The sequence below is a fragment of the Ammospiza caudacuta genome, chromosome 13 (assembly GCF_027887145.1).
Source record: "Ammospiza caudacuta isolate bAmmCau1 chromosome 13, bAmmCau1.pri, whole genome shotgun sequence".
Taxonomy (NCBI): domain Eukaryota; kingdom Metazoa; phylum Chordata; class Aves; order Passeriformes; family Passerellidae; genus Ammospiza; species Ammospiza caudacuta.
The window spans coordinates 13,796,316-13,810,052 of record NC_080605.1 but is presented as its reverse complement, the minus strand read 5'-3'; the positions used below and the strand labels follow the sequence as shown (position 1 = coordinate 13,810,052).

Below are 13,737 nucleotides of genomic sequence, written 5' to 3'. Positions count from 1 at the left end.
GTGAAAGTTGGGATTCTGCAAATACATACTTCATAGGCTTGAGGCTTTTCAATCTGGTATTTCTTAACTAAAGGGTTTTTTTTATATGCTTAATTTGCCTTTTAATTTGATGCATCTGATGTTCACAATGGGTGGGTAGGCCTCTGGTGGATACCCTGTCTTCATTAATCCAAAAATTGGATGGCTCACTGTACACTTAATATTTCTGCTCATTTTAAACTCAAGTTTAACATTTTTTTTTTGAGATAGCTTTAACATTCTGTGCTGCCTTTGACCTGCAGCAAATTTAATTGTGTATTTGAGCAATTTTTCAGGTTTGTCATAGCAGAAGAAAAAGCAGCACTAAAAATAGGTCCCTGGATCGTAAAAATGATGGAACATTGTATTTCATTGGGATTGTGGGTGTGTGTGGGGTGTGTCAGATGCTGTGTGAGTCCTGTTTCTGGGGAGTTGAAACATACCAAGGCTTTCTGATCATCTGTGTTGTTAGCTACTTTCCAGAGTGTTTTTATTTGTTTTTTGGTCAAGAATAAATGAATCAGTGTTAAGTATTTGAAAGGTAGGCAGTGTCGTAGTCTAATGTATTGCCTGAAATATTAGTTAATTAAACCTTGCAATTAAATGGAGAGCTTTATTTTCGTCTTGGTTTTCTGGTATCATTTATGACTTAGGCTAGTTTTATTGTGATGAGTGAAGTTCTGTAATTTTTATTTCAGTTTTGTACTGATGACATACAAACTTAAGGCTGAGCTGTGTATGGACTTCAGCACTTCTTAAAATTGAATATTTTTCAAAGTCCCTTTTTTTTTGTTAAGGACTGTCTGATTAACTTTCTTTGCATGATTCATTTTGCATACTTCTTAGTCTAAGATAAGTTTTCATTTCTTATTCAAGATGTTTCTATAGCTCCACTCTTTCTTGCTTGAAAAAACATTAGTTCTCAGATACTTTTTTTTCAGTGTTTAAATACAAGTCACTGATGAAGTCTGTGAAGTTGTTTTACTTCCCCTCCCCTTTATAATAAAATTCTCCATCTCATTCTAGTGCAGCTTTACTTCCTGTCTGTTTTTTGGTGGCAGCTGCTCGTAAACCAGAGTCTTCCACATGGGTTTATTTCACTCTAATACACCATGAACTCTGCAGCTTTGGAGGAAAGCACATCAGACATGATTTAAATTGATTCAGAGTGCCTGCTGTGCCACATGTGATGTGGCTAGAATTTCTACTCATTAACCATTAACTTTGTTCTAGCCATAACTAAAGATTTTCAGTTTTCTTCCTAAAGATGCTGACTTTCTACTTGCACAGTTTTTATGTCAAAACTAGATTTTATTTTGCTCTGAGTTGGTGTAAATTGCTTGGATGAATATTTAAAAAAACAAATCTTTGTTATGCTGCAGGTGTTACAGCAGGAACAGAAGTGTAATGAGAAATAGTTTTTATTAAAATACAACACCTTTTCAAATGGCAGCCAATAAAACCAGCTTTCCACTTTTCCTGAGCAACCTTAAACAATTGCTACCCTCCTGCTCATACCTTTTTGGGTGTGTGATGACCCCAAAACCTTGTGGTGGATGGGAGAGGCTCTTCTGTGAGGGGCAGCAGGTGGTCAGGGAAGGGGCATCAGCTGCTGGGCTGTCTGTGTGCTCAGAGCCTTGGAGGTGCTTTTGCCTGCTCCAGCCAAGGGAAGTGGTGTCCTGATGAAACCCACATCACTGTTCTTGCTTTTGATCTTTCTCAGGCTTTTCTGTGAGCTTTAGACAAGGAGGTCAGTGTGTGGTTATTCTCACAGCAGACAAATGGGTTTGGTGGTGTAACCAGTTTGTACCCAGCCTGGCTAAACAGCTTGATTTTTTTTTTTCTTAATTATTTTTCCCCTTGGAGTTGCTTGGTGGGAGTCCTGTAAAGGCTTTGTGAATGAGAAGAATCCACTTTTCTTGATGATCCCCTTGCTCAGTTTTCATCCAGGATCGTCTATATGGTTTGAGTAAAACGCTGGTTTTCTATAGATGCTTGTTATTCTATTATTCTAGAATTTTTGTGTTTTTGCTTAAGAGTCCTTTAACTGGCAGAGACTTCTGTTTCTTTTTCTTTCTAGTATTTTTCCCAGCAACATCCTTTGTTTATGCTCCTAAACCCATTTTTGCTTTAGAGGAGAGTGAAACTTTTTCTCTTTTTTTTTTTTTTTTTGTCTAGATACTTGAAAGTATTCTTCCTTATGAGCTGCTGTTGCATAGAGGAGAGCTGTTTAATCCAAACTCTGTCTGAAGCCACAGTCATAATGTACCTGTGCTTGTTCACTTTACCTCACAGTCAGGAGGTGCCTCTATGTGCATACAGTTTATACACTGTGAACAGTTAGAACTTGGATTTTGGGAAGGGAAATCTTTAGAGGACGTAGACTGGGCACGTTGTCCTGGCAGGCAGCCCCTGGCTGGGTTTGGACAGTTGTTCCTGCAGAGTGATTTATCCTCAGTGCCCTCTGCCACTGCAGCGTGAGTCACCCCAGGCACCTCTCATGTGACAAGCAGCCACAGCCTTTCCCCTGGAATCCTTTCACCCCCCAGTCCTCCAAAATCCTTTTGGGACTGCCCACAGGCTGGTCCCTGTGACAGTGCAGGCAGTGACGATGTCATTTTGAAGCAATGCTTGAGAGCACGGCTGTGCAAGCACTTAAGGGCTGCTGTCAGTAAACCAGCTCCTGCTTAGCCTTTATTGTGTATCCTAAAAGCAGTTATTGTCACACTACCTTGCTCCTGCTTAGCTTTTATTATATATTCTAGAAGCAGTTATTAATCATACTACCTTGAACTCTTTCCAGTGGCTTAAATGCACTCGTTTGAGTTGTATAGGCAAGATTTCAAATATAACCATGTCATCATCCTAAAGTTTCCCAGAAGAGGAACAAAATTGGAGTTAGTGAGCTAAATTTTTCATTTGGGAAGCAGCTATATATAAGGACAGATGAGTGGTGTGTGGATGAAAGCAATACTTGAGATTTCTGCAGCATAGATGCTGGAAGAAGTCCAGACATTTGGATTGTTGAATTCTCTTGTTTGCATATCAGTCTCCACTTACTAAGGAAAGTTGCTAATATTATGCTTTTTTCCTCTTCTTATAAATGAATGAGAAAAGTAAGAGAGTCATTGTTGAGAATGTCTGCTTCTTTCTGAAAATCATTTAATAATTCATATTAAAAATAAGAAAAATTCAATAAGATGATGAAACATTTGCTTCAAGAAACTGTCATTTTTTGAAAGCTACTGAAATGGTTCTTCAAGCTATATTGTCCAAAGCACAAGTAATGAAATGAGCTCATTAGCTTGCATAATTGCAAGTTTGATGTTACTGTGTTAAGGACAATTTCCAGTCATTGGTAAGGATGTTCTCTGCAGAAGCTGATAGTTTTCTACAGAATAATTATGACACTGTGAAATTTTATTGAATGATGAAAGCTGAATAGTTGTTATAGTATACAAAAGACAAAAAGCTACTGACATTATTTTAAGCCTTGATGCAGCACTACTTGTTGAGCAAATGTTTGAACAGTTTTTTCCAGACTTGAATCCTGCTTAAGGGGAAGGGTGAGGCTGTTGGAGTGCTCAAGAAGGCAATGGAAGCTAAAGGGTAGAGGAAAGAGCTTTTCTTGCCCCTCTCTTGCTTGGGTTAGGGTCAGTTCCTGGATGTTTTTATTACCTGCTTGCCCATATTGTTAAAATCAAGTAACTTCTTTTTTGTGTAGTTGAGTATATTTGCATTATGTGTTTTGAATTTTCAGTCCAAAAGAGGATTAGCAGGCTGTTTATTTGCACCCAGGCAGCATGGTGGACAGGTGATGTGTTTTAGATAAACCTCTCTTTCTAATCCTCTGTTGCAGTTGCTAATTGTAACTGATTTTTGCTCTGTGATTTTCTGAAAGCTTGAAAAGAATAAATTTCACAACCAATTTTGAAATTTCTCTGGAAAATATTCCGTCAACGTGGCAGAAAACTGCGTGTCTGTTAGTTACTGGGTTTGTGAGCAGAAGCATGCTTGTGTACTTGGAGCAGCAAAAACAGCAGCAATCTCCTGGCAATATTTTGCTGCAGAAGCATTATTCTTTTTAACTGTTGAAAGAAAAAATGGGTCTTTTTAAAATATATGTCCTCTCCATTAAAAGGGAGTGTAGGTTTAAAATCCAGCCATCTTTCTGCATTTCATGCAGAATCTAGTGTAAAGATAGGCTGATAAAAGACCCTGTAAAGTTTCACAGGGGAAAACCCCAGCATATATTTGCCTTTCAGATTTTTCTTGTTATGCTTCTTGCATTTTTGTTGATTTTCAGTTCCAGCTCTGTGGTTGATTTTTGTGTTTTGAAGGCAAATGGATAGAGCCTGAGCATGACATGCATTTCTCTTTGAGACTTCTGTAGTGACAATGTGAAAACTAAAAGCTGTCTACTTTTTGCTTTGTACTGGGGCTTTTTTGGTGGTTTTGGTCAAGTCTGGTTCATGTTTTCTGCTGAGTTGAAAAATTGCAGTATTTTGGAATGATGAACTGTATCTGGAGACTTGGTTATTAGATAAGTATAATTTCTGTGCAGTAGCATTTTAGTATTTTTTTATCTGAGCTTCTAAGCATATATACTGACCAGTGATCTTAATCCAGGAATAAAATGCTCCACAGATTTTAATCACATTGTTCTGACATTCTTACTGCTTCATATCTGTTCTCAGTTAGAGACTTGGTTTTTAGTTAAGTGAAATAGCAACCTGCATAATTTAATGAAACATTGATCTGCTTTCGAAAAGGAGTCATGATTACATAGTTGAGCTAACTATGCAGAAAAACCTAACAAATGCAACCAACCAAAAAACCATAAAAATACCAGGTTTTCTACAAGGGACTTGTAAATTCTGACTCTCCAGTAAGGTTAGGAAAATTCTTCAGCTATTCCTTTTGATGTTTTAGAAACCAAACCCCCTCCACTGTAGTATTTCAGTACACAAAGCATGTTGAGAGAGGTTTTGTCACAGCTCTGATATTACTTACAAAGATATTTCTGAAATGAGTGTGTACATGGGTATTTCTGCTACATAGAATTGTAAAAATGGACTATGTTGCATCTCAGTGTTTACTGATATTTGTAGTAAAACCTGGTGACTTAGATAAGCATATTTGAAAACTGAACAAAGTAATATCCGACCATCAGGTTTTGCTATGAAGTTGAAAATTGTATTGTGTTCTGAGGTGTTTTTCTAGTTCTGAATTGGATTGCTTTCTTTCCCGAGCTGCAAGTGAAATGCCTGTGTGTGGTCACAAGGAAGCAGGGCTGGAGGAACAGGTCCCAGGCAGAGAAAGGGTGGCTGGTGCTGGGCCCAAGGAGGTGTCCCTGGGCAGGGCTCCTGCCCTGGCCAGCGCTGTCCCAGGGTCCCACCTTGGCAGCTGCTCAGGAAACAGCACGGGCCTGCTGCTGGTGGTGTGGTACAGCTGTGCCATGGGTGCCACCCTTGAGGAACTTGAAGCTCCATTCATCTTGAAAGCCACAATTAGGTCATTTATGCACAAGTGTTTAGGAAAGGCTCTTGTTTGGTCAGAAAGTATCAATTCCCATAGATTTTTGCAGAAGAGTGTAAGGTTTGAATTTAACAAAACCTCATTCTCATATAATGGAAGAAATGCCAAGATGTAGCTTTTAAAATAGAAGATGTTTTCTTTGTGTATTTGAAGAAAGAATACTGTGTTTTAAGGGATGAGACAGAAAGATTGATACAAATTTAAAGCACTAAAAAGTCTTATTTTACTCATAGTCACTTTCTAAATGGGCTTATTTTCAGCTGTTTCTATTTATGTTTCATGCCAGTTTGAATTATTGCAAGGCTAGTGTATGGGAGTCAAACTTTGGAAATCAGATAAATGCTGTAAACTGTTCAGGACTTAGTTGCTTGCCATTAGTTTCTTATAAACCAATATCTGAAAGAGTAGTGTGAAGTCTTGCATGAAGTTATCAGCTTTTGCTGTGACTTCAGTTGCTGTTATACTAGTGAAGTTACTGTTCTGTTTTGTTCCCCAAATAGTTGAGGATTTTAGTGTACAGGTCCTGTTGCAAAGTTTTAGAAAAGCTTTTTTTGCCCTTTTCTCCTTTTTTGCATTTAATGGATTCCTTCCTCTCTGATGCTTTGCCCCCTCTTTGAAACCTGGGCTAGAGACCATTCTCTGTGATATGAAAGTGAGTCTTTGTATTTTGGGGGGAACACAGGGATGGGACTGATTCATCTTTACCTTTCAGAGCGTTCGTGCCACATATCTGTGGCAAGATCACAGCATTTTAATTATGAAACTGTATAAATTATCATATACTGTTGCTGTTAAAGGAAACAGTTGAATACATAATTTCTCATGTGAACATTTTGTACAGGTTGTTTCCTTTTACTTGCTAGTGTATACAGATAATGTCAAGAGAAGCTGAAATGATGAGTTTAGCCTTCCCCATTTAACACTTTTCTTTCTTGGAGTAAGTGTTCAAAGCTGTTTCTTTCTTAGTGGTCAGTGTTTCACATATGAAATCACCAGGGAGAATGCAGTTGAAGTGGGGTATGATTCAGGGGAAGGTGGGATCAGAGGTGGGTGGGATGGATGGATGGATGGATGGATGGATGGATGGATGGCTGGCTGGCTGGCTGGCTGTGGCTCAGCCCAGGGGGGCAGCCCGTTATGAATGGGCAGATGTGTGCGTGATGAGGCACAGGGTGAGGCAGAGCTGAGCCTCTTCTGAAGAATGCATTCTGCTCCAGTGTGCTGGGAAAATGAAAACAGAAGGGAGGGGACTGCACCACTTCACTGGGGACTGGTGTTTCCTGGGGGGTGAAGTTGCTCTCCTCGGTGGCGCTGGCTGTTGAGAGCCTGCTGATTCATGAGTTGGTGGGTGGTGAGAACTGTGTGCAATCGCTGGGGGAGGAAATGGCTGCGTTGCTGCAGGAGAAGGAGCATTTTCTGTAACTGCAGGATGTGTGGATGGAGCACACAGATAGCATTCCTCCAGCAGATCAGTTAAATATCCTGCTGGTGTGAGATAAAGGTTTACTAGATGACTAAAATAGGATGTGAAACCGAGGTTTTTTTGTCTTGTGCTAAAATGCAGTAGCTTCTTAAAAAGTAATTAGTTTGGATTTTAAAATATGAATGAATGGTGTTACAGGAGCCATGTCCCTGCCTGTTCTTAACAACAGAGATAACTCTCAGTTAATTGGAGTTAGGGGAGAGGGTTGTTCATTTAAATGCAGATGAAAAGAAACAACAGATTAGTTAAAAGAACACAAAAGGGAAGGTGAGATACACTAAATGTTGAAGGTGTGGCACGGAGGTCTTTGAGAACAAGCCAGCAGGAGGCCGAGGAAGCACAAACACAGCTCAACAACTTAGAGCCCAGCTAAGCCTATTCATGCAGCACCTTCTCAAGTTTGTGTGTGTTTACGGTGCTGTTTGTCCTCTGTCCAGATAATCTGCCCGGAGATAAGAGTGTTTGCTCTTGCTGCTTGTTCAGTCAGCAAGCAGAATATTTGTTCTAATACTAAAAGCCTGTTTCCAATGTAAAAGTAACATGTCTGTGTTTCTCATTTAAAAATTCTAATGCCGTTTTGATATGTGGTAGGAATTTGAAATGGAAGATGTCATTTGAGATGAAATTAGTTCTGTAGTAGCCACCTGAACAGAAATTCAGCTGCTATAAACTAGTAAAAGTGGAATCTTGCAGTATGTGGCAGTTTGCTTAGGTCTTCTAGTCCAAGAAAGCTTTGGCTTTGCCGGTGTGTGGAAAATGAGGGTACAAAATAAGAGAGAACTTACTGTCATCCTTCAACACGTGTACAAAGATTCTTAAATGATTTACACCACTGTCAGTGGCAGAACAACCATACTTCCTTTGGTTTATAGGATGGACTGTATTCTGAAAAGAGGCTGCTGCATAATTTGGCTTTTCCTCTTTTATGTCCCTATAATGGTGTTTCTTCATGTAGCATTAAATTTGTCCACTGAATATGAATTTGGTAATTGCCTGACTTCCAGCTTCTCCTTCCTTCTGTTCTGTAGTGCTTTTCACCTATCTCTTGAATTTTACAGCACTGACTGCCAGGCATTATTACAAAAAGTACCCATAGATGTGTGGAGGATTTATAAAATTATTTAAATGCAGGTAATCTGGGGTTAGCATAGAACTTGGAAAGAGTTGTTCTAACAAAGACATGTTTTTATCTACTTCTATAATACTAGGAAGGGGGGAATTTTGAGTCTTTTTAGAAATAATGCAACTTTTGCCCTTGGTCTTCTACCATCACTGTCTTGAGGCAATTTTCAGAGCAGACAATTCAGAAATTTTTTAGAAGACCACTTTGCTGGATTTTGAGGTGCCATAATAGATAATGTGTTCACAGACAGAGCAGTAATTTATTAATAATTCTGTTAAGTTCAGGAGTTGAAAGGGAACCAACATGGCTTTATCTGAAAAGAAGGAAATATGTGGTTAAACGTTTCTGGCTATAATCTTAGGTGGTTTCCATTTTCCTGAAAGAGGAGAGGGGGGGAAAAGGAGTTTAAATTCCTTTCTCTAAAATAAATTTAAAAGTACCAGTATGCATTATTGTGTTTTAATGAGAGAAAAGTTCCTGCATAAGCTCGTGGGGTTTCAAGATGAATGATTCCTACATTTGAATGATTGTGTGGTAATTTCAAAACTCAGAGTATCTTGAGAACGAATTCATGCTTTCAGTAGTGAAAAATGTTTGTTTATCAGAGATTTGAAGACCTCCTGAATCTGGTGGTGTAAGGCTTCCAGGGCTGTGATTCAGAAGCAAGGGCAGACTGCTTCATCTGGAAAGGTCAGGCTGCGTGCCAGAGGTTCCCAGGCTGCTGTGTCAGCAGCTCAGCTGCTGGCCGGCGTGCTCAGGGCAGATTGGAGGGATCAGGAATCACATCAGCTCTGTCAACTTGTTTCCCCTTTGACTTCTGAAGGCTTTCATAGCATTTGCAGCACTGCTTGGGCTTCCAGGTGATGCATGAGGCATCGCTGAGCCCCAGCAGCTGTGTCTGAGCTACCTGCTCTTGCACTGAGGCAGGAAGTTTGTGTGTCAGGCACTGGCAATGACCAAGGCAGCTGAGTGGCCACTAAAATGGGTTACTGGCACCATAATATTCCTTATCAAAGAAACAAATAAAAACTATTCCTGGACAACTTGGAAAGCTGGGTTTTGATACCTGTGGGAAGGCCTGTGTGACTGTTGATGTCCTAGGCTGCTGTTGTGGGGCCAGAAGGATAGGGGAGGTTGAGTGAGAGGTAAACCCTAAATGAAAGTCAGCCAAGTGCTTGTTTGCTCATGTAAAACATAACCAGCATTGGAGTACAGGCTTTTTTTGTCTTTACAGACCTGTGGTTAGCTTATACTGCCTTTTTATTTCCTCTCTTGAATTATTCTTCATTTTCCTTAGAAGAGAATGACAGTTCTAATAGCCTCTTTTAACTGTCTTTCACTTCTCAACTAATTAAATGCATCTATTAAATGGATGCTGCATCCTTCATTTGTTTCTTGTGAGATGAATGGGTGAAGATCATGCCGAGGGGCTGCAGCGTACTTTGTATGTTTGAAATGTTTAATCTTGAAATGAGGGCTGTGGGAGGTGGTTTCCTGGTAGTCCACATCTTACTCATGGTGGTTCTGACACCTCTGCTCGCAGAGGCTGTTGGCCGGTGGATGTGCCTGGTGTGCTGTCCCCACAATGTGCTGTCCCCACAATGTGCTGTCCCCACGCAAGGCTGGGCTGTGGTGACTCTCTCAGATGAGCTGTGAGTGCAGGCACAGACAGCCAGGCTGTGCTCTTAGCAGAGAGCCTGCACTAGAAGTGGCTGGTGGGAAGGAGAGATGCTCAAACAAATAACATTTATTGCTCCATTATTGAGCTGCTGCAGGTTGTACTAATTAAAAGGTTTAAAGCTGTGTCACTTCATACCAAATTGTGATAAGTTGTAAAAATCATGTTTGTTTTCTTTGGCAAATAACATTACTTGTTTGTCAGTTCAATTCATGTTATTTGCTCCCTGTTTTCCACCCGTGGGTTGCCTTTCATGTTGTTCAGTGCTTAATTCTGCCAGCACAGCCTTTGCATGAGGGGGGCTTCCCTTCCTCTGTGCCTCCTGGAGCCCTCTCTTTTTTCACTTGAGTGACCTTAGCTGGTAAGTGTGGAACTGAGCAGGCAGGCTCAGTGGGGGCGCTTTGAAATGCGTTATAGTGCTAAACATCAATTACGCTTTGATGAGGATTTGCCAGAGGATTAATTTAGAGCTGTTAGAGAGGCACTGTCTGAAAGTTCCCTACCTAGCTGAGCCCCAGCTGCTCCTGAAGGCTGAAAAAAACTCAGATGGATTTGGAGTGTCTAAGCAGTCTTGTCAGTTACCAAATTCATATTCAGTGGACAAAATCTGAAGTAGGTGCAGGTGTGTGTGCAGCTTTGCCTCTCTTGTGATTCAACATGGACAAACTCCTGTCCCATGAGAGGTTTTGACTTGCCAAGTAGGCTGAAATAACTACTGAAGGTTGATTTTTCTAACTTTTGTTTTCTTTTCTGTACAATTCAGGTAATTTTACTGTGACTGTTTTGTTTAAGAGGGATATTATGAGGTATAACATGTCAAACTCATGTAGTTTTGTATTTGCTTCTTTTTAAGTTCCTTTGTGACATCACTTTGAGTACTGTTATCTGGATGTAGGGCCTTAAGATCACACATTATTCTGTGCTGCAGCACAAGGCACAGTGCGCATTAGTGCTGGGTTTTCATCAGCTGGTGTTGCTTCTTTTGAAAAGCCTTTCTCAGGAAGACTTCCTTATTTTTAGCACAATGTGTATGTTGTGTATTTTACTGAACTTTGAGTAGTTTGCAAATTTGAGGAGGACTGAAACCAATGCTTGGTCTTTGTTGAAATCACTCATTTATTGGGATAAAATACAGTGTTTCTTGGGAGTAGGAAGGAGAATGCTCATTTAACTATTTAGATGTGCTGTAGGAACCTCCCTGTCTGGCAGCATGCCACTTCCTTTGTGACTCAAAGGTAAGCTGACAAGAAAAACTCCTGGTTTAACTGCAAGCATAAGAATTCTAACTAAATCCTGGTGCATGCCAGTTTATAAAATGAGAACACAACTTAAATTTATTCCATCCAGTACAGTAGGCAAAAGTTAAAGCACTCAGTTGATTAAAATGAGTTCTTGGAAAGGAAGCAGTAGAAGCTGTTAAATGGAGTCTCATGTTACCAGCTGGTTTGGATGTTCTTCTAAGAATACATATAGAAGCTTCCTGCATCAGTATTTTCGTTGTGCAGGCACATGTGTAAGAGCTTGCAAATTCATAGCATGTGTTTTGCTTTTATTCCAGGTGTACTTGAAGGCACCTATGATTCTCAATGGTGTCTGTGTAATCTGGAAAGGCTGGATAGATCTCCAGAGACTGGATGGTATGGGCTGCCTGGAATTTGATGAAGAGAGAGCGCAGGTAAGGCAGTCTGCCCTGGACTACTCACATATTTGTTTGTTCTTCTGGAGGGAAACAGTTTTTGCCTTCACTCTGAGTACAAACTCCAGAGAAAACTTGCAGTATGGAAGTTCAGAAACATGTGGTTGTAGCAAAACACTACTTTAGCTGCATTAGGTCAAAATGTTAGGGCCAGGAATAGTTTGTAATTTAGAACTTTGAGTGATTTTGCACTGTTACTATGCTACAGAGTAATAAAGTATTTTAAAGCTTTGATTCCTCCAAAATGCCAAGAACACTCTTCTATTGTGCCTTGCCTCTCCCTAACTTAAGACACTAATTTGCATATTAATGACGTGATGTTAATGTGACTATGTTTGGGATTAAATAGAAGCACTTTGTGCCAAAGTCCCAGCCCTGAACGCTTCCTCCATGATGCCTAGAAAGAGAGAATAGTCCTGCCACCCTTTGTGAATCCATGAGAAAAGCCACAGACCAAAGCTTTTACTCTAAATCCACTCTTGCTGTGCATTCACCTCTTTCAAAGCTGTGTCAGTGACTTGGGCAAGCTCAGTTCAGCTGCAGCAGAGTCACTGCTGTGGACTCCATGCATTAGGGGACCTTCAGGCTGTAATGCCTTACACAGCCAGGGAATAGCCCTGAGGAATTAACATAGATCCCAAGGTTCTTGATCTGTAGTTAATAAATTTGATAATAATTCTGAACTGAGAGTGGGCTGATGGGAACATGCACTCAGGAGGAGACAGTGTCACCCTTTCCAAAACTGGAGAGTGCCTGAAGAAAGTGAGCACCCTTCCAAAAAGGAGAGGGGTCAGGTGACCAGTAGGTTTAATTTTTCTCCTCTTAATTTCCCAATAAATGCTTTTGTAAGTGCTTGGATTACTTTAGTTTCCCAATGTGTATATGCTGTCTTAACAACACTTAACAATTCCCTTTTGCTGTCTTCAGGAAGTGTTTGTGCACAGAGGTTGTGATTTACTCTTTGTATGTGTGAGGGGATGTGTGCATGCTCTCAGGTGTCAGTGCTCTCCTGAGCTGTGAGTGCAGGGTGCTGAGCTGCAGGTGTTGCACTGTGTGGATCTCCAGAGATGTTTGTACTCAGTTACAGGTGTGTAACTTTTTTTTAGTTTGTGATTCTTGGTGACTGCGAGGTCATCAATGCTCATTCTGTTTCCTACAGCCGTAGTACCTAAGGGTGCCCAGTGTCATACAGACACAGGAGTAGCTGCACCCTTATATGTGTTAGTATTGTAAGCATTTGGGCAATCTTTTACATTCTTCAGTTTCCTTTTTCCTGTATCTGTCACTGCTTCCTTGTTTAAAACTGTTGTAATATTGCTAATGGCAGTTGACTGAACTGCTGACTTTGATCCCAAAATAACCCTGATGTCAGAAGGGGCTCAAGTGCCTCATGTGGTATTGCCTGTGTACCCACTATCCTTTGTAAGAGGTCCAGCTGCCCTTCACACCCCCCTCATTTTTTGGAAGCTTGTCTTAAGCAAATATACTGCTCTTGCATTTTCCTGTCTCTTACCACTTCATACTAATGCTGGGGTCAAATAAAATTTTTCTTTGCTGTCGTACTTTGGAAAACATACTACCCTTCACTGGGCCAACAAATACTTTAGGAAGGGAATCCACATGTGTTAACATAGAAATATTTTAATTTTACCTGTTAAGCTGCTGGTTTTTCCACTTAATCCACAGCCTATCCATGTCTTGCTACTAAGTGGTCTTGTTTTTTGTTACTGAAAGCTCTGGTTCTACTGCTTGCTCAGACTTTGATGGACCAACACACACAAAGCTGTACATACATGCTTGAGTATCTTCCCTCTTGGGGCTGAAATGTCCCTGGATTTGGTATTTGAGTGTCTTTAAGAGACTGTTTCTGTCTTCAGTATTTTTGCACCTCTTCTGTCCTCATGCATCTTGCTGTCTCACCAAGTCCTTTCCTACTGGGCTGCTGTGAGGATTTGTGTGTAAGTGTGGGTATGTGTAAGCTTCTCTTTTTTAATATTTTTTAAAATTTTATTTTCTAGACTGGGAGGTTTGGTTTTATTCTGTTGTCATGTTGATTGCTCATTCTGTTGCTCATGTTTTGCTTATTCTTACTTTTCTTTGTAAATTTATACCAGGAACATTTTAAGAGAATAAAACTAAGATGTCTGTTATTTGGTGTCATACAGCTGAATTTGCTTGGCTATTATTACTAGAATTGAGAG

At 40.2% G+C, this 13,737-nt stretch overlaps 1 protein-coding gene across 2 annotated transcripts in view; it reads left to right on the top strand.

Annotated features, from left to right (window-relative positions):
• Window positions 1-13,737, top strand: part of CBFB (core-binding factor subunit beta) — a 37,833-nt gene that overhangs the window by 7,322 nt on the left and 16,774 nt on the right. For both annotated transcript variants that reach the window (XM_058813371.1, XM_058813372.1), the window contains exon 4: window positions 11,399-11,515. In XM_058813371.1, coding sequence (XP_058669354.1) covers window positions 11,399-11,515 — 117 coding nt within the window. The remainder of the gene's footprint in view (window positions 1-11,398; window positions 11,516-13,737) is intronic.